The 22,251-nt window shown below is 44.0% G+C and overlaps 10 protein-coding genes across 10 annotated transcripts; 6 read left to right on the top strand and 4 right to left on the bottom strand.

Moving 5' to 3' along the window:
- Positions 1-382: 382 nt before the first annotated feature.
- L199_003032 (uncharacterized protein) lies at positions 383-1,991 on the bottom strand (the record flags this gene model as incomplete). Its single annotated transcript, XM_064888769.1, has 9 exons — positions 383-703; positions 794-868; positions 953-1,023; positions 1,086-1,188; positions 1,257-1,283; positions 1,351-1,416; positions 1,472-1,654; positions 1,744-1,869; positions 1,932-1,991. The coding sequence occupies 9 exons, from the start codon at positions 1,989-1,991 to the stop codon at positions 383-385; spliced, it is 1,032 nt and encodes a 343-aa protein (XP_064744841.1).
- Positions 1,992-4,527: 2,536 nt separating this feature from the next.
- On the top strand, positions 4,528-5,739 carry L199_003033 (uncharacterized protein; the record flags this gene model as incomplete). Its single annotated transcript, XM_064888770.1, has 5 exons — positions 4,528-4,692; positions 4,789-4,944; positions 5,011-5,440; positions 5,505-5,568; positions 5,622-5,739. 5 exons carry the CDS (start codon positions 4,528-4,530, stop codon positions 5,737-5,739), a joined length of 933 nt encoding a protein of 310 aa, XP_064744842.1.
- A 964-nt stretch (positions 5,740-6,703) lies between these two features.
- Positions 6,704-8,426, top strand: L199_003034 (uncharacterized protein; the record flags this gene model as incomplete). The annotated part of the gene is made up of 7 exons (XM_064888771.1): positions 6,704-6,787; positions 6,847-6,945; positions 7,005-7,096; positions 7,161-7,408; positions 7,469-7,575; positions 7,657-7,838; positions 7,895-8,426. 7 exons carry the CDS (start codon positions 6,704-6,706, stop codon positions 8,424-8,426), a joined length of 1,344 nt encoding a protein of 447 aa, XP_064744843.1.
- Positions 8,427-8,943: 517 nt separating this feature from the next.
- L199_003035 (uncharacterized protein) lies at positions 8,944-12,028 on the top strand (the record flags this gene model as incomplete). The annotated part of the gene is made up of 11 exons (XM_064888772.1): positions 8,944-9,082; positions 9,158-9,248; positions 9,332-9,419; positions 9,500-9,680; positions 9,751-9,895; positions 9,965-10,023; positions 10,110-10,202; positions 10,262-10,350; positions 10,407-10,457; positions 10,536-11,265; positions 11,334-12,028. 11 exons carry the CDS (start codon positions 8,944-8,946, stop codon positions 12,026-12,028), a joined length of 2,361 nt encoding a protein of 786 aa, XP_064744844.1.
- Positions 12,029-12,349: 321 nt separating this feature from the next.
- On the bottom strand, positions 12,350-15,028 carry L199_003036 (uncharacterized protein; the record flags this gene model as incomplete). The annotated part of the gene is made up of 7 exons (XM_064888773.1): positions 12,350-12,817; positions 12,917-13,174; positions 13,254-13,724; positions 13,811-13,955; positions 14,057-14,572; positions 14,660-14,875; positions 14,952-15,028. The coding sequence occupies 7 exons, from the start codon at positions 15,026-15,028 to the stop codon at positions 12,350-12,352; spliced, it is 2,151 nt and encodes a 716-aa protein (XP_064744845.1).
- A 303-nt stretch (positions 15,029-15,331) lies between these two features.
- On the top strand, positions 15,332-16,016 carry L199_003037 (uncharacterized protein; the record flags this gene model as incomplete). The annotated part of the gene is made up of 4 exons (XM_064888774.1): positions 15,332-15,557; positions 15,713-15,795; positions 15,863-15,901; positions 15,972-16,016. The coding sequence occupies 4 exons, from the start codon at positions 15,332-15,334 to the stop codon at positions 16,014-16,016; spliced, it is 393 nt and encodes a 130-aa protein (XP_064744846.1).
- A 708-nt stretch (positions 16,017-16,724) lies between these two features.
- On the top strand, positions 16,725-17,041 carry L199_003038 (uncharacterized protein; the record flags this gene model as incomplete). Its single annotated transcript, XM_064888775.1, has 2 exons — positions 16,725-16,735; positions 16,825-17,041. 2 exons carry the CDS (start codon positions 16,725-16,727, stop codon positions 17,039-17,041), a joined length of 228 nt encoding a protein of 75 aa, XP_064744847.1.
- Positions 17,042-17,656: 615 nt separating this feature from the next.
- Positions 17,657-19,485, bottom strand: L199_003039 (uncharacterized protein; the record flags this gene model as incomplete). Its single annotated transcript, XM_064888776.1, has 3 exons — positions 17,657-18,966; positions 19,053-19,389; positions 19,456-19,485. The coding sequence occupies 3 exons, from the start codon at positions 19,483-19,485 to the stop codon at positions 17,657-17,659; spliced, it is 1,677 nt and encodes a 558-aa protein (XP_064744848.1).
- Positions 19,486-20,002: 517 nt separating this feature from the next.
- Positions 20,003-20,752, top strand: L199_003040 (ribosomal protein L19; the record flags this gene model as incomplete). The annotated part of the gene is made up of 2 exons (XM_064888777.1): positions 20,003-20,132; positions 20,256-20,752. The coding sequence occupies 2 exons, from the start codon at positions 20,003-20,005 to the stop codon at positions 20,750-20,752; spliced, it is 627 nt and encodes a 208-aa protein (XP_064744849.1).
- Positions 20,753-21,015: 263 nt separating this feature from the next.
- Positions 21,016-22,194, bottom strand: L199_003041 (uncharacterized protein; the record flags this gene model as incomplete). Its single annotated transcript, XM_064888778.1, has 6 exons — positions 21,016-21,045; positions 21,123-21,271; positions 21,420-21,674; positions 21,835-21,923; positions 21,988-22,029; positions 22,106-22,194. The coding sequence occupies 6 exons, from the start codon at positions 22,192-22,194 to the stop codon at positions 21,016-21,018; spliced, it is 654 nt and encodes a 217-aa protein (XP_064744850.1).
- Positions 22,195-22,251: the final 57 nt, after the last annotated feature.

A 22,251-nucleotide genomic window follows, 5' to 3' on the forward strand; every position in this document is an offset into this window, starting at 1 on the left:
GAGGACGAGTTCGTTGGACAAAAGACAATAACCAATTATTAAACAAAAGAAGGAAAGAAAATTCGATGTCTGGTAGATAAGATTGAATGTAATATGTGTTTTCTGTTTTTTTATCTCTTTCTCTTTCAATCTGTTTCTTCTCGCTTCTGTCTTCAACGCTTTTACTCCTAGAGCCGATTCTTACTCCATTTGGCATATAAGATAAAAACCATGAATAGTCTATCATCATCAGGCTTGAATCCGTGTGCTGTGAATCATGCTGATACAAGTACCTGAAACGGTCAGAAGGATCCATCTCCGATATTTCATTTGTGCATAAAAGACCACTGTGTTTCCTCTGCTCTTCCTATGAGAATTGAATTTAATCTGCAATCTACATAGATTATGAATGACCAAATATCGCTTTCGGTTGATAATCACCATCAATCCTTTTAATTTCCTCTTCACTCAACTTGACTTCCAAACCTTTGAGAAGATCATCCAATTTCTCAATCGAGGTGGTACCAATGATAGGAGCGGATATGAATTCTTTGCTTAATGACCAAGCTAGAGATACTTGTGCCATCGAGATATTCCTTTCTTTGGCAATTTCCTCGATTGTCGAGATGATTTTTTGGTCCGCTGAGGTTGTGGTGCCGAACATCCTGGAAGTGCTGGATGATCGTTCGGTCTGTGGGTCTGAAGAGGCAGGACGACAGAGTTTCTATAACGTTTTGGAAATGAATGATTATGAGCGTTTCATTCAGAGGGGTAAATCAATCTGAAATACAATACGGTATGAAATCCCACTCACCCCTCCTGCTAATGGTGACCATGGGATGGAACCCACACCGAAATGTTGTAATGTAGGCATCATCTCTCTTTCTTCCTACGTGATTATCGGCTTTATCAGCATCTGACTAGTGTGGAGGAAGGACAAGTACAAGTACAATCATGACACGGATAGACTCACCTCTCTGTAAATCGCATTGTGGTAGTTTTGCATCGAGACGAACGGTGTGAGTTTATTTTGAATAGCATATTCTGTCAAAAAGCCAATCAGCTTTTAGAAAATCGTTGTGTATGATATATACAGTCTGACTCACGCTGCATGAGCTGGAATTGCCAGGCATAACAACTGCTCATTCCTAGGTATCGGACGTGACCAGCTTGGACGATATCGTGTAGAGCTTGCATCGTCTCTTCGATCTATAATATGTTACGACAATCAGTTATAGTTTAAAGAAGGGCTTTCTAGATATAGCTGGCGGACATACAGGGGTATCATAATCGAATCGATGACACTAAATGACAGTACGATAAGCCAGAATACATTAGCTAAATTTCTCGTTACCAGTTATGGAAACTCACCTGGAATACATCGACATAGTCTGTACCCAGCCTCTCAAGAGAATCTTTGATAGCAGCGAATATCCTCTTTATCATCTGTCAGCTCAAGTCCGAAGTGTCTCGAATAATACCGTTGACATACCTTCCTACTGAGTCTACTGTTATTGACGTACCCTGCTGGACCGTAGCTCTTCTCGTCACCAAATGCCATGTACGTCTTGGTCATAATCACCACGCTCTCTCTGGGTATATCGTAAGTTTTGAGGAATTTACCTAGGATTCGCTCCGAGTTACCTTGAGAGTAAGTATCGGCTGTGTCAAAGGTCTATGGACGCCGCCATGTTCAAGATCAGTTTATACTGGGTCTTACATAGGCGCCGTAAGAGGGAGGTCAAGTGGCAAGATGAGACTCACGTTTATGCCCTTGTCATAAGCGTGTTTGAGATGTTTCAACGCTTCTTCCTCTTCTAATACCCAGGTCCAACCATCTAGAGGTCTCTTGACTCCGTAGGACATACATCCCAAGATGATCTTGGAGACCTATAGTTCACACGATACGATTATTCAAGGCGGATCCAAGCGATATTGGAGGGAACACTCACTTTGAGTCCACTCTTTCCTAATCTGACGTATTGCATCTTGTTCTCAGACTGCGAAGACATTCTCTGATTCTATCGATCGATTGGATCCACTGCATATAGATGGATGAGTGCTCGATCACTCGTATATGTACCCCAGGTTGGTACTCGTATCAATCGGTCATCGGGGTAATCTGATCTTTTTATCGTTATCTTAGTAATCTATCAGCTTTGGGAGATGAGTCACACTCCGTCACACGTAAGCAACGTGACCAACCTCGCAATGCGTTGCCACGTGTATTAGGTTCCGCTGCTGGACGCGATCAACATGAGATGACCTCGCTGGAAGTCAATAAAAATCACAGTCACAAGTTGAACATTACCAAATGAAGGTGAATGTTAATACAACCATAGCTTATAAGACTGAACACTAAGCAAAGGATACATCGAGTCGTGTCAGAGATAAGATACTGAAATCCACCTTTCAAGGAATACACCACCATCTTCTCAATCCATACAGACCGAACGAACCGTAACCACTTCTCGAAGACTCTCTTATCCATTTCCTATCCCAATACCATGGTAAGTCTCATCATTATTTCAAACCTGGATCTAGATATGTGCTATGCACCTCTTTCTTATTCATCTTCACGACATCGTTCTGCCCGACCTGATATGTTTATACCCATGTGACACAGCCCACCAACGCCGATATCCGACGTAAGAACGCCAACTTTGCTGCTCGTGCACAAGCAGGAAAGAAGACCGTTCGACCGCCTAGATCAGCTACCAAAAGGAGTGTGGGTACTTGGGTATTGATCGCTATGGGTTTTTTGTTAGTGGGTGGTAGTGAGTGCTACGCCCTTCTGGCCTATCTATATCACGGAACATCTGTTCTTGGGAAGAACAATGCTTAAACCAGTTGGAATATCATTGTTTCATCCCATACCATAATCAAATATCAAACTTAATAACATATCATGAATCACGAGGAAAGCCGCTGACTCCGACGCTTTTGCTATAATAGCCGTAGTAGAATTAATTAGGTTGATAGTGTTTGGTTCTTTCTAATTCCAACCTTATTCCAAAAAAATGGTATGTTGTCACCTCATCTTTGAAAGAAGTGCACTGACTCATATATCCGTACATGTAGATCCTCAAGGGTACAATAGGATTTCGTGATATATAGATTCCTCTTCGATTTTTTCCACTCTTAACGTATGATTTTTTAACGATAATATGTGAACACAAATGAAACGATCATTACACAAAGATCTGCTCGTCGTATCGAATACAGTATGAAATAGGTTTACAGCTCACATCTTAATCATGAGCAACATTCGATTCAAAATTGGATTTGCCGATATTATCTATGTTCATCATATCCGGTTTTCCAGAAAGGATTAAAGGAATTTTGCTAATAATGTACTTCCTGGAGAGTGTGGTACTGTGCTTAACGAGCCTCAATAGAACTTTTTAAACAACGTTGTTTACTATATTTTCGCCTACATACCGAATTGTACAGTACATCAATAAAATCTCAATCACTGACTTACGGTATCCTTACTGAGCGCATCCTCAAGTATCTGCTGAATGTCGTGGAAACTCAAAGTCTGCATATCCTTTTGTGAACAGTACTGTACAATGGTCTGATTCTGCCATCTATTTAGGTCACCACGCATGCAGAGGCTCGCTTCCAACGGAGTGATAATATTGTATGCACCATAGAGGTGGGCGTTGTTCGTACTTTGGCAGCACATACATACGTGCATCTGTTGTTGTTATTTTATCTCTTCAGCGCACTATCTTCGCATAAAAGGCACGCAAAGCATATGCTGATCATCCTTCACTATCAAATCTCAAAGACCACCTGTGTTGTTCGTTCGGTCATGACATTATTCATCCGACGTCCTACGGAGAAATAATGATACAGGCAAGAGCGCCTCTCGAGTTCGAGTGAAAGAATGGCAAAAGCGAAAAATCGTATACACATCATCCTCGGGCCTACACCCTTACCCCACACGTAGGACTGAAATCATTTATACATTGATTACAGACGGACAGATAAACAAACAAACAAACAAACAAATCATGAGACAAAAGAATCCGAAATACATGGATAAGGCACGATCAAGGTTCTCAAAGCATGTCCATTGGTATAGGATGCGCGTGTCTCGACACAAGCCTAGCCATTGCCAAAGCCACAAAGCCCTTCCTTATTTCGGTTCCGTGCCCACACCGGAGCGGGAAGATGTAAAATCAGGATAAACAATCAGTAGGGTTCAGTATGTGTCGTATATCAGGTACGCAGAAATGCGGGAATCAAGGAATCCAGGAATGCAGGTTTGGCTGATCGTCCATTCATCTCATGCTTGTTCGTTTCCTTTCGTACCAATGTACTTGACGGAAGATATAGCAGTAAAATACACTGCATGGTCTCATGCAGCAATCTGCGGGATATTACCCTTGGACCCCTTCGCTGTACTGAGGTCTGCAATTTGCATACAACCATGTAGATGAATGAAACTGAAAACTCTTGTATATAAACAAAAACCTACACTCCGTACGCCTCGTTATTTCCCATTCTTCATCTTCTCCAATTGATCGTTGACTATTCGAGATGTCTTTTACCAAACCACTCTCAATTTTGTGTCTTGCATCCCTCATCGGGATGGTCAAAGGCATGGCATTCATAGGGTGTGTTGATCCTTACAGACTGAGAGACTATCCGGTGGTTCTCAGTGAAGGACAAGTAGATAATGTAGTTGATCAAAGCAGTTGTCTAGTGAGTTACATTTCCTTCTGTCTACTTGAATCTATGAGTCCAAAACCTGAACTCGAGGCTGATGTGTGCGAAAAACAATGCATCTATCTGTAAAAGTCCTACTGTCAGGCGCAAGAATATAGGACCGGTGCATGGGATTCATCGACTAGTACATGTTATTGTACGAGTGAGAATCCTCCCTTTTCGCCATACTACTATGAGACCGCTGCGGATTCTTCTGGTAACTGTGTAGTGGGATCGGGTCATGTACAAGTGAGTGCATTATCACTCGTTAGCTTTTAGCTTTAGTGTGCTGATAGGTACATACGAATACTATAGGTATATGATATTCAAACATCCTTTCAATTCCTCGGTTGTCGTGGTACAGACGTTCCCGATGATGTTGTGTTTATCGATTACATCGGATTCGAAGCATGTTTCGATAGATGTTCAACTTCAGGAAGTACTTATCGATACGCTTATCCTGAACTCTTCACTGCCGGTTCAGGTAGGAACACAGAGTGTAGTTGTGGTCCTTCACCTTTGACTACCGATTCTGTGACTTGCGGTCTCAATACGAGGTACCTGTACTACCAAGATGTAGTCGAACCTAGTGGACTGTCAGATAGAAGAAGAGCTCTGGATAGGTTATCTGCTGCAAGGAGATTGGCAAGAGATCAACCTTTCTGTCCTATCGGTAATACCCCTTGTAGGATACCTGGTCTGCATGGTGATTCGTATGAATGTGTCGATGTGAATTCGGAACTCGGTACGTTCTACTTCGGTGTACTTCGGAAGAGTGATACTGGAGCTGACGTGATTGGATTGAGTAGAATCATGTGGTGGATGTATGAATGGTATCTATGGTTCGGACAATACCACTAACACAGGAGTAGAGTACGTATCCCATCTGTTTGATATGAGGTGTAACCGCTGACCTGCGGATGTAGCTGCTCGACCCTCCCCGGTGCTGCTTTCGGAGCTACCACTTGTTATAGGGGTTCATGTCAGGCTTGGGCATGTGAAGAGGGATATGTGTTAGAGGATGATCAATGTGTGCAGGTTTAAGTAGTAGGTCTCCTAAGTGCTAAGATCCAATTAGTATCTATATTTCTTAAGGACATTATCATATAATCAGTTTGTTTTCTCAATTTGGGTCAGAGGTCAATGCATTCATATCGCGCTCGATTTCATTGTGATGCTGCGGAAGGTTTCCTCGTTTGAAGTGGTGATAGTGTATCAAGTTATACATCGTCACAAGTCATATCATGGTTACATATATCAATCAATTCTACTCACCAAGATAGTCCATCAATCAAAAAAGACAACGATAGCTAATCTACCTTCAAGGATAAAGAATGTCGGTCCTTCAGACGTCCTCCCCAAATATCCAACTCAATTTCATCGCGCTTCGCTCTATCCCAATGAAGGAATAAGGTAGCACCTCATATCGAGTCGGGATAAGTGGTTGGAATGAGAACGCCGTATCGATTTGGTTATCATCGAGAAAGACAATTTAGGGTTTGGTTGTACCTAAGAAACAGTTGGTGTAGGGGACGGGAACGCGAGACCCTCTATCGAGAGTAGAGAGGGAATCGAACTTTTATGTCCTACAAAATCAAGCAGACAATATCAGCTCAAGTCTCTCTCTACGTTATTGTACGGTGTACGAGGGTATCGGATGGGTAAAAATTGGACACAGAGGCAATGGTAGTACACTCACCACATAGGATTTTTTGTTCGAAGAGAAGGAAAAGGAAAGAAAGCAAGTATAGTTGCAAAATTTATAGGACAACTCGAGAGCGAGTACGGCGGTTTCGAATATTTTTAGCATGACGTGTCAATTCAAGCGGATGCACCCATATCATCTCCGACTCGCACTGACCTGCTTGACGCGTGGGATAAGATTACTACGCACTACGAGTCGGCTTGGTCCGTGTCAACAACAATCAAAGGCTATTCAAAGGAAATCCATTCTCATTAATATCTTGCCCTTTGATCCTTCTTTGTCCAGCTGAAGCACTTCGGCAACATGTCTACTTCTGCTAGACCTCGCTACGACTCGATGAAGAGCAACGGCTCGTCCACATGGGGTGTGAGACCTCCATCGCCTACTGTAAGTGCTTGACCATTCATTCAAGAAGACAGAGATGCTAATCTCTTTCCTTCCGGCAGTATTCAACTACCACGACTGGATCGAGAGTGAACTTGCCTGAGAATCATGCGTTGATAACGAGGAAGGATCTCAGACAGTCCATTGCATGCTTTGAAGAGGTATGTCAGCTGGATATCCTTTGAGGGGTAGTGTAGCTGACTGAATTGTATGATGCTAGCTCATGGCAGCTGCTAAAGCCTACCGAAACGCTTTATTGGCCATGTCGTCGGCTACAGCTGCATTCGCTTCGGCCATGGAAGCTTGTTCGAGGTCAGCCAAATGCCCCTCAGTCGATACCATCCTCCAGTTGCTAATTCCATCATGTCGCTTATAGGGTAAAAGGATGTCGTTCTTCCAACTCGGCATTGGCAGGAGCCTCTGGACTTCAGTATCTCGTGTCAAATCACGAACAAATCCTCGCCGATGCTGTATATCGTCAATTCGAGATACCATTATTAGAAGCGCTAGACCATTACAAGCTCGTCACTGCTGATCGGCTGGTGGCCTATGAGAAAGCTCTTCATGAGCAGAGCAGTAAGATTAGGAAGACCGAGGCGGAGAATGGCAGAAGGAGGAAAAGAGGTAAGCTCGTCGATTCGCATCGATGCATTGGTTAAGCTGATTGTGATTCTGTTGGAATAGATCTACAGCAACTTAGGCAAGCTCTGGCGGAAATGCAGAGACAGGTAGATGAGTTGGATAGTATGAAAGCTGCTTATCATGAGGAGGTGCTTGAAGGTGAAGATGAGGTGAGGCTCATCCTCACATTATAAGCTGATGTTCTCCTCTTCCTGTCACGACATTGGCTGATTATTGATGTACAATCATAGATATGGGATACAGTACTGAACAAAGTCGCATTCGTCGTTCGAAGTCAACTAGATTTCTACGAGAAGATAGCTGGTAAAGCGAGTGATCCGATACTAGAACCTTTGGTGATGTCCATACCCGACCCTTTCGATTCGTATGGTCCACCGAAAGAAGATGGTCAGATATTTAGCGTCCTTGCTCCGTAAGTCATACCTGTCACCTATACTACACTTTGGTCTCGCTGATAAGTACTCATAGATTGGGTCTCTTGGACTCAAGCGCCCCTCAATCTCCAACACCTAACTTACCTCGTACGGGTCCTTCAACTCCTGCGAGATCTTCATCCCCTACCAAGCCCACCGCTCTTGCTACAAGCACGACGACACCGTCGAAAGCTGAACCTACCACTGAAACTGTCATGGGTCAATTGGACGGATGGCTAGATTCAAATCATGATCGTGAACGGTCTGGTAGAGCAAGAAGGGAACTGAGCATTATAGAAGAAAGAGACGCGGCTAGTGTGATTGTCAGGGACGACGAGGTGACCAGCCAGGTGGCAGTGGATGACGAGGAAGATACCGCTGTGCCCGGTGTTAGTCCAACAAAAGAAGCTCAAGGGAAAGAAGTGCAGGAAGATAGAAACTGCGATGGCGAACAGGTCAATGGATATTCGATGGAAGAGGATGTGGACGAGTTGGAAGACGACGATCGCGTCAACGGAAGCACTCCAGATACCGGAAAGACGGATATACCGCCGGATACCGCTGAACCAGACCAGGACATACCGTAGGTAGACCTCGTAGATTTGTCAAAAATCATTTCTTGCTTTTCATACATCGATGTCGGACATTATTGTGATTTCTCTCTTGGGTTTTAGGGGTAGTGTTCATGCTTCTATAGTCATAGGCTTACTCGTTGTACATTGCTTGCTTGATGCATGTCCAGTGGTATACATGTGTTGGCGGTGATGTCCGCTATTTTTGGATGTTTCAGTTTGTGTCTGTGCGTCAGAGATAATCTAAACTAATTCGAATGCTCGTTTGCCACCTACTTCATACGACATACCACCTACATACCTTGATTCACATACATCCTACAGCACCTCCCTCTCATCGTCTCCATTGGTCTCAAAGGGGGAGGGTGATTCAGCGAATATCGATACTTGATAAACAGGCAACTAGACAAATCTCGTCCTCGCCGTGGCCAAACACATCAACTGCGCTTCGTGAGCCTCTGCCTCGACTAGAGTGACTTGGAACATCGTTTCTTTTTTCCAAGGCTTCAGACTACTTGATCAGACATTCAAGATGTCCTTACCCAACTTTCCCGATTCTCCCCGTCCGCCTCCATCGCATTCACCTATCATCTCGGAATTACCATCATACGGTGCAGGAGATCATTTGCCAGTATGGCTATTAGCGCTATGTGGATCCTTCACTGCCGTAGGTGAGTAGATATGTGCTCTTCACATACTCGCATGCAATTACTAGGAGTTCAGGAGGCTGATATCCGATATGGTAGCTACGGGAGTATCAATCATGTCCATCACACTTCAGTTGAAGAACTATAGGAAACCGATGTTACAGAGAGCTGTAGTGAGGATAATGGTAATGTGAGTGGAAGCGATATCATAGTCATGTCAAGACTTTATCAGTCGTTCATACTCTGATGATCCTCACTGCATTGAACCTATAGGGTACCGTTATATGCGATATCATCACTTATAGCTATATTCTCATTGGAAGCGGCTTTCTTCATCGATGCTATCAGAGATCTATATGAGGTGGGTATACCGTTCCTTCCGCGTCAGAATCAACTTTCCTCCCTCCTTTCTCTGCAATCAAGCTGACTTTGTCTGACTAGGCATTCGTGATATACACTTTCCTCCAACTCCTAATCACCTACTTGGGTGGTGAACGATCCCTTCTCATACTGTTGCACGGTCGACCACCTATCCCACATCCATTCCCTGTTAGCCTCTTCCTTCGTCCGATGGACGTTAGTGATCCGTGGTCATTGTTAAGTCTGAAAAGGGGTGTTTTGCGTGAGTGGAACAATATCCGTACACAGCCAGCCTGAATATAATGATATCGTACTGACTATTGATATTACAGAATACGTTCAAGTCAAACCATTGCTCGTCCTAGCCACTATCATCCTCAAACTCACAGGCAAATATAGAGAAGGTGATTTCGCGATTGATTCGGGATATACATATATCAGTATAGTCTATAATACCAGTATCTGTCTGAGTTTATAGTGAGTTGTTCCTATAACATCGGCTGAGATATACCCCAACTCACCTCATCACGTTGTACTGCAACTTAGCTGCCTAGCCATGTTTTGGGTAGCTGTCAACAACGATTTGAAGCCTTTCAGACCCGTCCGTGAGTGGGACATCTGTTGTCGACCCTCATGCCCACTGAACTATATCAAGCAAGATGCAAAGCTGATCATCCGATTGTCTCATTAGCCAAATTCCTCTGCGTGAAGGGGATATTATTCTTCTCTTTCTGGCAGTCTATCGGAATATCTTTCTTGGTCGCTGTAAAGGCTATCAGAAGAGGTAAGCTTTTTAATATAGAGATTATCTTCTCGATGGCTTAGCTGATTTGCTTTGATTAGTCGGCCCTTATACCGATCCTGAGCATATGTCCCTTGCCCTGGTAGATTCTCTAGTCTGCTTTGAGATGCCTATCTTCGCTATTGCTCATGTAAGTGAAGTCTCTCTTATGGCAAGTCGTCGTTACTGATCAGCAGTCGACATTAGCAATACGCTTTCCAAGCTAGCGATTATATCGATCAACATCATATTTACGCTGTAAGTTCACAAATATCCTCGCTCAATGTCAATGTACCGAAAGCACGGACTGATCTCATCTAATTCTCCGTTGTGCAGGCCCGACTACCGTTCATCTACGCTTTCCGTGATGCATTCGGCTTCAAAGACGTATGGGAAGATACTAAAGACACGTTCAAAGGTCGAGGGGTGTCCTATCAGGCTTACGAACCTGCCGAGGGCGGATTACACTATGGTCTAGGTCGACAACGACGTATACGAGCGGGACTCAGATATTCCAAAGGTGGAAAAGCGAAATATTGGATGCCTATGCCAGGGGATGAAGCTCGGAACAAAGGTGAAACCGGACCTTTGTCTGCTCTCAAGCGTCGAGTCGATGTGAGACTAGCTGCTAGAGAGGGATACGCGCCTTTATTGCCTCAACAGGCAGCCAGAGTCGTAAGGGATGATCCGAATGGCGTACATGAAGGTACATTTGGAGGAATATTCGATAGTGACTCTTCCGATTCGGACGCTCCTTCCATTTCGTTCCACTCGGTCGACGAAGACGAAGATACGCTTTACGAGAGAGCACGAAGGATTGGATATGCTGGATTTCCCAATGTGGACGTGTCAAAGGAAGAGAAACAAAAAAGGTTGTGGGAAGCCGAAGAAGGTATCTTGGCTGGGAAGTGGAATAGATCATACAGTAACGATTTACTCAGACCGCCTATAGGCGATAGAGGTACTTCGGCAAGTTCTTCGGGAAGCAGGCGGAGTGATAAGAGTCGAGGCAAGGGCAAGGGCAAGAACGATAAGGGCAAGGGCAAGAAGGCCGTTTATGGTGCATGTGAGTTCAAGCTATAAATTATGTGGGAAGAGAGGCAAGCTGATTCACGAGGTTGATTTGCTATTTAGGGGCAGATAAAGTCACTCAAGTTGATCGTCAGCCTCATACACCCAACGGCCATTCAACGAACCCATCAGGAGAAGGGGATTGGCTGTACGATGGTGATAACGAAAGACCTGATGCATGGCATCATCCATCAAATAACGCACACGAGGTAAAGAAGGGAGAAAATCAGAATCAACTGCGTTGGACTAGGAAACAATTACATAAAATCAAAGAAGTATCCGATTCACTCAAATTACCTCATCAAGATAACAACAACAACGACACTAGCAAATCACCGTTTTCTCTAGGTGAAGACGAAAGTTCAGAATCAGAGATAGATACGGACGATTCAGTCTCCCCTGCATCGTCATCGAAGCCATTACCTTCCGATGCGGTCGACCTTGTGAAAGATGATTTGAATGCTGTGGAAAAAGCAAGAGAGAGGGAGATACGTCGGGGTGAACCCCAAACTAAAGCCCCGACGCATGTGTACAAGAAGACTTTGAGGGAATCGAATGAGCGAAAAGGAGAAGGAAGGATAGAAGGTATAGAAAGAGTTTATACCTCACATGATGACTTACCTTCATCGTCGACGGAAGAGAATGGCAATGGCGGTGGAAATGATAGCGAGGTGGTGGAAAGAATCGAAACTTCAATAGCGATTAGTCCGCCGAAACATGCCATGAGTCTAGATATGGAAGATAATCCATGGGCATGAACTTTCCCAGGATCAAAATCATATGTATAGATGGGTTTAAAGGATATTGTAAAACTGTGTATGACTGTTTTCACGTAGATTATACTATATTGTACAATTAATGATGCGACTTATGGCTATGTGGATCAAATAATGTCTGAACGTGTAATTGCATAATGAAGAGATGCATGATAACCCAAACTTACAACAACATTACAATGCTACACAAGACTTAGCTTGATTTCCAAGGAACGTAAAACAAAATTCGCTACTCAACTCCCATCTTCTTCCAGTTAAGATTGATAACTCAAAAGTGATCCTTGTCGTTCATGTAATAACCACTTAGTCCAAATCATCGAACATCCCTCCACCATTATTCAACTCCATCTTCTTTTTCTTCTCTTTCTTCTCGGACTGTATCTCTTTCTTGAGGGATTTCCATTCAGTTCCTCCTACATCTTGCTCATCACCATTCTCCTCATCATAATCGTCATCATTCTGACTTTGTTTTTTCTGTTTCTTACTTGCTCTCAAACTCTCTATTGGTCCTACTGTACTTTCTGGATCCTCAGCTTGTTGAGCTTCCCACTGAGCTTGTTTCCTCTTATCTCGCTTATCGTGTCTCTCCTCTTTCTTTACCTTACGTTCTTTCTGCTCTGACCACGCTTCTCTCATTTGTGATTTGATCTTTCTCTTAGCTCTGATCTCTTCCAACTCTTTTTCACTTTTAGCAGATTCGTTGGATTTCTTCTCGAGGGCTAGTAATCGAGCGGTTTCTCGGGATTTAGAAGCGTATGCGAATCTATCCCACTATCAAATCGAATAAATACGATACGAGTCAGCTTTGTCTGCTTCTGAACCAGGTATTTAAGTGAGGGACTATGTGAGAAAAGTTCGAGTAAAACTCACATCAACTTCCTCATCTTTCCAATCTAACCATTCCTTCTCTTTTTCTTCCACATTCCCACCATCTTCTTTGATCTTCTGCGTCCTCCTCAATTCAACTTCCCTCTTCTTCTTCCATTCCTTGATCTCGGGCATGGCAGGTAATCTCAATAGTCCATAGGAAATTGCTAGCCCATGAAAATCGATATCTTGTAATCTGAATATAAACGACGCTTCATGTTTGGTATATGCCCTAAGGGAGGATACGAATGCTTTCGCACCCTACAATCCCAATAATACCACCACCATCAGCTAATTTCCAAAGCAAAAAGCAGGAATGGGAAAGGTTATAGACACTCACTTTATCTGCCAATTCTCTATCCGTCAATATCGATTTCCTAATTTGCGCTAATAGCTCCAAAGCACCTTGATCGAGCGATGAAGGTATTTCTGACTCTTCTAATTCCAAATTCAAGTAATCTTGTTTAGTCAGAGGGATCTTCCGCACAGCCAAGAAATCTATATAATCTTCTTCCCTGCCATTACCCAATAATACAACAGCTTTACCTCTCCTGCCGGCTCTTGCTGTCCTTCCAGCCCGATGGGAAAAACTCTTAGGATCCGTCGGAGGATCATATTGAATGACCACATCTATGTCTGGGAAATCGACTCCACGAGCAGCTACGTCGGTACATAACAGTACGGCTGGAGCAAGGTGCGAGGAAGGGTGATTGACGAAATTGGACAAAGCGGTTTCTCGGATTCGAGGTGGGAGATCTCCATGGAGTGAGGTTAGATGGTATGAGGATAGCGGTGGCAGACGTGATAGGATCTGGTAGGCGACAAGTTAGCATTATCAGGTAGGTTCATATATTCATGTTGCGAGATTGGGAAATAATGTTCATGCTGAATACTTACTCGGTAAAAGTAGTCAACAGCAGCACAAGTGGAGAAGAATACCACAAACTTGGCAGCTTCATTCTTGTTGACTTCAGATCGAAGAAGCCTGATAAGCTGTAGAGTCTTTTCGGCCTGTCGACATATCAGGTATGTGTTTTGCAATCTATACGATAATCACATCGTTAGTCTTCCCTTTACTATACCCGAAGAACGATTATTCTTTCAAGATGCAATATCATAAAGATGACATCCCAGTGTACTCACGCAGTAGGTGTCCTCCGTTCCTTGACCTCTTCGCCTCTCTTCTTCTCTTTCAGATTAACCACGATTCTAACTGGATTTCTCAGACCTAGACCAATGATCTCTTCAACCGCATCCGTCATAGTCGCAGAGAACAAATGTGTTCTACGCTGTTTAGGTAAATGTCTCATGATTCTCTCAACATCCCTTCGGTGATCTGGACTAGATAATAGCCTATCTGCTTCATCTAATACCAATACATCTAACTCTGAAACTTTCACCACGGACATACCCCTAGGAGAGAGGAGGAACGAAGCCAGTCGACCTGGTGTTCCTATCAGGATATTTGAGCCGAGTGAGAGGAAAGTTTCGTACGGTGTTGGTGTACCGGATGTAACGAGGACAGGAAGGGGGTACAATGGGTCTGCAGGGGTTGGTGGAGGCGATGACTGGTTTTCGCCATCGAGGTCTGGGTCGGGTTTGGGGATGAGGGAAGATAAGAAATGATGGAAAACATCGTGTATCTGAGTAGCCAATTCTCTACATCGGCAATTCATACGTATGATATCAGTACTTAATAATCTTATCGGGTTAGATCCACCGGAATGTCATCAGTATAGGACTGACCTTGTGGGAGCAATAACCACAGCTGCCAATTCGCCTTTCTTATATTTCCTCTCTTTCCTACTTATCCTCTCCAAGACGGGAATGATGAATGATAAAGTCTTTCCTGATCCAGTGACAGCTTCGACTACACAATCCTGATTCTTGATCGCTCGGGGTATCGTACCAGATTGAACTGGTGTCATTTTGTTGAATCCCATTTGGTCAATCACCTTCATGCTATATCATAACGATGACAATCAGCTTCGGGTGGATTGTGACTAAGTCTCAAAGCGCACAATGATGGTACACTCACATCCAGGGTGACAAGGGTGGGTTGATGGAGGACCATGATGCTCCGAATGCGGGAGCGGCCCCTATTGGTCGGTCCATAGTGGGTCAGGTGGGCTTCGAGAGTCGTGATCAAGCTTCACCTGTCTTTTACTTGCATAGGTTGATTGGAACCTCTTGAACACTTGAAATCTTTCAACTGGAACATCAAAACATTTCTCCAACTTCTCCAACTTTGCATCGGAGGTCGCCGACTCTAGCTCCTCGCTGTGTCACGTGATAAAACCCTCAGATCGAGATTTCCATCGAATCCAGCGTCATATCTGTCGACCTGGATCTCAACATTTTCATCTATACATCTATCTACTACTACCTTATCTGATCAAACGGCTCAAACGATCCACCATGCAATCCATACGATCCATCACCTCTTCAGCCCTTCGAGCTTCCATCTGTCGGCCCACTCCTATCGCTCGTCGGTTCTTACATTCCTCTCCCCGTATATTAGCTTCCGAGACACCCAAAGATCCATTCGCAGATCCAGCATTCAAAGCTTTCCAAGATAAGGTCAAGAATCATGAAGGTGCCATCAAGGCTATAATGGATCTAGGGGAGGTGATGAAGCAGAAAGGTGAGCAGGGACTTTTCCTCAACATCAGCTCGATCACTTGTCCATTCACTACACGAGAGGGAATAGGTTTCGGCCGAGGCAGATTGAAAAGTGGACGGCGAGCAGAGAATCAAGGTTATGATGCAACGCTGATTATCTGCACGACTAATGGACAGGTTTCGATACTACCAAACAACCTTCGATGACTCAGATGGCCAAGATGGCTATGGATAGTGATCTAAGGGCAGCAGCTCAGACTGTAAGTCGCACCTTATGCCGTATTTATATAGTTTGTTGAACGAAGCTGATCTGGAAGCTATTATCAGTTGATGGCAGAATTGCAGAAAGCAGGTGTGGATCCTAAAGTGAGTGATCGAGTTTACAATCACGCGACATTCAAAGCTGACACACATCTTACCGCTTACCTTAATGCAGGAAGCAATGGAGATGTTCCAAAAGGCCAACTCTGGTCAATTATAATAAAGTAGAGTAGAAGATAGGTAAATCGGAGTAGCTATCAAAACGCATGTATCCAATAGTATCCCACCTGGTGACCAACATACATGAGTGCTTGCTTCTCACGCTAATTGCCATCATCGGGTCTTCGAGAACGATTCGAAGTGTCAAAATCTATATTGACACCCCGCAAGAAGTCTTCACCTTGATTACTTGTTTTTCACAATATGTTATATATTCGCTTAAATAGGCAAAGCCGAGATGCCAATCGCTAAAACTCACTTCGAACCAGATATCATGTCGTGGATGGAGTAAAAATCGTCATCAGCATAACGCCTCCTTTCACGCCAGAGTAACATGTCTTCTCTATGTCGTATTGCGATTTGGATAGGAGACCTTCTTGTGATGTGGAGCTAAATTCAGTGCTGGGCTAGGTACTGATCCTGAAGGAAGTAGGATGATCTTCGCCATGATGAAGTATGCTTGCTGAGTCCACTGACGTATTTGACTTCTATTAGTCCTGTCACAACGGATGGCTACAGGGTTAACTCAAGCAGTCTAAGGTATAAGAAGGGATATCGATTGACAATTTTGACAACTTTGCTTTCTCTTGCGAAAAAGCCGTAACAGACAAAAATCAGAAAAGAAAAAAAAACAAAGCCGAAAAGACAAAAAAAAAAACGTGTTCATACTGATAGGTAAAAAAAAAACCCACAAAACATACGACGAACGATGTCAACAAGGTGAGTAAGATTCCATAAGAACCTAAGTTACCTTCACTAACATCTCGTCACTTAAGTGGATACTGATGTTATAGCCCTTACATTCGCAGATCTAATACATCTTTGGATATACCTCTTCGTCCAGGTGGATCATTCATTCGAACCACTCCTTCTGAAAGTCGACCCTCAACCTCAGACACGACTGGGTGGAGATCTGGTCAAACATTCCATACTTCCGCTGGGTCATTCACCTTCAATTCGGATGGGACCTTCAGATACGCTCCTTTAGGTACCGATTCGCGTCCTATGTATAATAAGGCTGATTAATGAAAACCTCAGAAGGATCATTCTCGTTTAACTGACATGTCAGACAGAAGACTCTGGTCGAGTTGGATTTTATGAGTGGTTGATCTCTATTTATGATCTGTGAATCCACATGCATATATGTGAAATGTCACGGGTCACGGGTCATGGGTCATTTTCAGCTCATACCTTGAGTCAGACTGAATCGCATGTTTAGCTTGACTTGAACACTTTTGGTAATGCACGTATGCATTCGATGTATACCGCTATCTACCGCTGACTACTTCCTCTCGTTTGTGTTGAATCACTATCGCTCTTCAACAACACGGTAAAACGGAAACTTCCTTCCTTCTCCCCCCTCCCCTCCCTTAGGAACAGGGGATTATCTGAAGGAAATCGTGCACTACTATCACCATCACATCGTCCAATCTCATATCCCTATTCTCATGAGATTGGGAGAAGCGTTGAGTTAGTCGATTGATGCAGTGTTCTCAACTAACTCATCTCATCTGGCCAGAATCGATGACTGCTGGGTCGTGTCCATAAATTTGACATTTGGCTTGACTAAAAGCATTGCTTGAATACCATATGCGTGTGTAATGTTTCACTCAAACAATGATTCTTTCATCTAAGATCGATTTAACCTGGTCTTCGTAAAAGCACGACTTTCGGTTCTTCTCTTCCACCGCCACCTCTCCCAACTCCACCTTCGATTCGCCCATTTCTAATTCCCATGTCAGCTCGATGTAAAGGAGCGTCGATCCTGGCCATTAGACCTGGTGGTGCCGAGGGAGGAGTAGGAGGAGGCGGTCGAACGAGAGATCCGGGTCTTTGAAGCAAAGTGAATTCGTTACTATTGTTGTGCTTGGATCTTTGACCTCCTCTATTCCTACCTCCATCCCTTCCTTGAGGAGGATGCGGTCGATGACCGTTGAACGGTTCATGTCGAGGAGGACGCATTCCCATCGGAGGATGTGAAGCAGGCAGTGCACCTGGCGGAGGCGGTCTAAAGCCTCGAGGTGAAGGTGCAAATCCTCTCGGAGAAGGTGGTGGAGGAGGAGGTCTAGCCATTATTGACATTTGCCCTGATGTAGGTTCGACTCTAGGTTTAAGTTGGGGACCTGGTATAGCTGGACTATTCTCATTACCACTATGTGTGGGCAGCGTCGATTTGCCACTTTCAGGTGAAGGATGGTTGTCATCTCCTGATAAAGAAGGTGGTCGTCTCAGTAAAATTTTCACTTCTTTTACGGGTTCTCGAGACTGTTCCTTCTTTTTCCTTTGTCCATCTTTATCTCTACTACTATTGCCCTTGTCCCTATTTCTGTTCCTGTTCCTACCATCTCTTCTATCTTTTCCTGATCTAGACGATTTAGTCAATCCTGACGCTTCGACTTCATGATCATCATCTCTCAGTACTTCCAATGTCAGATCGAATCTTGCAGCTTCTTCCAAAACGATATGCCCATCTGCTCTTGACGTATAATCTTCCTTCACGACCGTGCCGGTCGGGGTAGGTTGGTTGATTTTGTTTTGTTCCACTTCGACGAAGACAGGTGGATTCCCAACATACAATATCGATCCTCTCTCTACCTCTCTGTCTCCTTCGTAATCATCTTGAAGAAGTTGAATTTCCTTATCCATGATTCTCTTGAAGTATGCCACACAGCTGAAAACTTTCTTGATCCAGATTGGCAAATTCCCTTGACCATCCATTGGTGGTAGAGCTAACTCGTCAATCATTGAGGTTACAGGTAAGACCTCTTCTTCACGCTGGATGCGCAATCCTCGACCTTTCTTGTAATTCGTCCCTGACTGAACGGTGATGGAAGGGTCGGAAGATAACAGTGTGTGGAATCGAGTTGCATGTTCGATGTAACGAGCGGCTTGACGGGCGGATACTGCTGAGGGAGATGAACCTTTCTTGAGTAAATCAAGAGTCCGAATGGCTAGGTTTGGGAACGATCACCATGTCAGTGGAATGACTCAACATCCACAAAGGATTTCATGGAATATCAGAGAGCGAGTGACTCACCTTCAAGAGGAACGATTAATTCCCATCCCTTGCCGACCAACCTCTTTACAGCATTTTTAGCCCACATCAAAGCGGATACATCAATTACTACTACCCTCCATTCGTCATCCGACTCATCATGAGCAGGATCTTCCAGATCATCCGGTCTACCAAGATCATCATTTGGGTCTCTCTCTTCAGCCCTTCCATTCTCCCTTGGGCGATTTGGTTCGCCGTTCGGAGATCGAGAGAGAGGCGGGGTGAAATTGACTGCATTCACTTTCGATTCGAGCTCTTTGATCTGATGGTTCAGATAAGCAGCTGAGAGAGCTTTCGAAAGTTTCGCTTGACGTGAGACCTACAAACGCATCTACGTAAGCTGACCTGCGTATTTGATGCAACAAAAAGAGATGGTTGAGCTTACGAGATCATCATTGATGTTGGGTTCACCCATCCTTTCTTCCCTGCTTTTCACTTGTACTCGTCTCTGATAGTGGCGAGTCGACTATATGTCCTTTCTGTTGGAGATGAAGGGGTGCTGAAGACTAGACACCCATGTTTGATCTAAAGGTGGCAAATGAATGATTGATCGGATAGAACATTCGATTTGGGCGCGAAACTTGCGCCGAGAAATTCAGATTTTTGCGGCGATATGAAGCTACGTGAGATAGCTTCTGATGATCAGGAGTGAAATCTAAGACCTATAGCTAGGATGTGTGTGCGGATGGTAGTCGAGATGAAAAGAAAGAAGGATGACATGTGAGTGTGAAAGGACTGTATACCGGACGATGATGCGATTCAGACAGATATCGGTGGCTGATTTTAAGGTACTTCTTAAATGCCACGTCATACATTCAAATCCCTCTTTGCTTGCATCCTCGAGATTTCGATATTTTCCAGCTCAAGCCCATATTGTTATCGCAAAGTCGCATCGCATCATCCATAAACAACACAATTCCGCCGCAAACAGAATGAGCCGACCTTCCGCATCCCGTTTGTTCGCCCAAGCTGTCAATGGTCTACGACAGTCCAGCAACCAGATAGCGTCCAGCTCGAAACGATTCGCTTCGACTTCTTCCGCTTCTGAACCCACTTCATCGGGTGAGTTTCAGCTATTGTCAAGCATCATCAATATCACCACCACATGATGATATTGGGGTATCATCCATACTTTTCTTCAAATCAAGGGAACAAAAAGCTGACTGTACATTCGATTCTCCGTAGCATACCCATTTAATCCCACCGCTCTTATCCTCCCATCAACCGTCGCCTCGAATGCCATCCCTCAATCTCTCCTAACTCCACGTAAAGGCTGGTCAATAATCAATCACCTCAATGCATCCGCTCCCAAATCACAGTATCACAACTTATTCTCAAGGAGACATCCAGATCGACTAAAGACAGGTTCAGTAATCACCGTATTACAATATACAGACGCTACAAAGAAGACCGTATCTCCCTTTTCAGGTGTGTTGATGGGAATCAAAAAGAGAGGTGGGGTAGATACGAGTTTCAAATTGAGGAATATAGTAAACAAGATTGGAGTCGAGATGTCCTTCAAGTTGAATTCACCACTTATAAAAGAGATTAAGGTTGTTCGAGAAGCTCAAGGTAGATCAGGACATATTAAGGATCTGAGAAGATCGAAAGTGAACTATCTAAGAGAGAGACAGGGTTTGATGGCTGGTATTGCGAGTGCTCTGAAGGCTTCCAAGAAGTAGTGTGTCTGGGATTCATTATCAACATGGGAAGTGGAGTGTAGGCCGAGCAGAGGATCTCGTTTCATAGATCAGGTAGATCAACAATCCATGATTCATGCAATGAAGGAGATTTCATGAAACATCTATATATCGTACTGTACAAGAGGTATACATGCCTTATGGTATATAGCTATAAATCATGAATATCGTAAATTATCCAAACACCAAACCATCGAATAGATAAGTCACCATAGAACCAATCGGATTGCTATGGAGTTTGATTTTTATTCTCCAACTCGATAAGCGACCATTGCCTGAAAGACACGATGGTCAGCTTCATTTCTTTTTGAGCGTCGGCAGAATTTGAGCAGCGGGATTACAATCCACTCACTTCCAACGAATGCACGTTTGTACTAAAACTTCTCAATCTGACTTGTTCCACTTTACCTCTATCGATCAAATGAGGGTCGGCATCTCCCCACGTAGCAGGTATAGGTAGATCCGGAGAATCGTTGGTATATGCCAGAAGAGTGAAAGTGCCTATAAAGCAGCAGGAAAGGATCATCATTAGCAAGTCGAAAAGGACAGGCAATAGCAGATCGGTCGGATTCGATGATGTCGACATTCTTCAAATATGGGAGATAGATTGAAAACTTATGTGTTGATGATAAGATGTGGATGAACTTACATTCCTCCTCTAAGATAGGCAAAAACGTCACACTACTCGTAATCTGCTTCATAATTTCTCTAATTTCACCTTGCACTTCCTTCTCAGTCTTTTCCTTTTTCTTGCCCTTTGTCGATGGTCCGCCAGGTAAAGAAGGATTATTTATCGCTGATTCGTCTGTGTGAATGTCAAATTGCCATCGTTCAAGGGTTTCGCCCGTTTCTATGGATTTGATAGCTAGGACTAGGCGGTTGATGGATGATGAGAGGAGCCATTCTGCGGTATGAAGGAACGAAGAGATGTAGAATGGAGCAAGCAAGTACGGTGAGAAGAGTGGAATGTCGCATGACATTGTCAGGAAAGGCATGAATAGTAGGATATAGATCAATATCAGTTAGCTTGAGTAATTGCGATCGATACAAGTCACCATACTCACCCTGTACTTGGGACAAGATGGTGGTCAGGTATTCCTTCAAATTATCATCCGCAGTGACAAGCATTGGAAGACCATATTTCTTGACCATTCTGGGTAATTTGTACAGAGTCAGCTGGTTTGTGCATTTCTCCAAGCTTTGTCAAGCTGGCTTACCGGAAATCATCACTTGGGTAAACTCCTCGTTGATAAAGGATGCTGCAGACCACTGGGTATCAGCTATCATGGACCGTCGCAGCGGAAGCCGAGCTGACCAGTCGAAACAAGTACTCACCTATTCACACTGTACTCGAAGAACTCTGTGACCAGCGCTGTCGACCCCTTGAGGGTGATAGCTTGATTCGTTCGTTGTTTCTGAGCCATAATGATGAGTGAATGTGTGACAGTGACAGCGGTGATAAAGCACTAAAATGCTACCTG

This window comes from Kwoniella botswanensis, chromosome 1 (assembly GCF_036426115.1).
Source record: "Kwoniella botswanensis chromosome 1, complete sequence".
Classification (NCBI taxonomy): domain Eukaryota; kingdom Fungi; phylum Basidiomycota; class Tremellomycetes; order Tremellales; family Cryptococcaceae; genus Kwoniella; species Kwoniella botswanensis.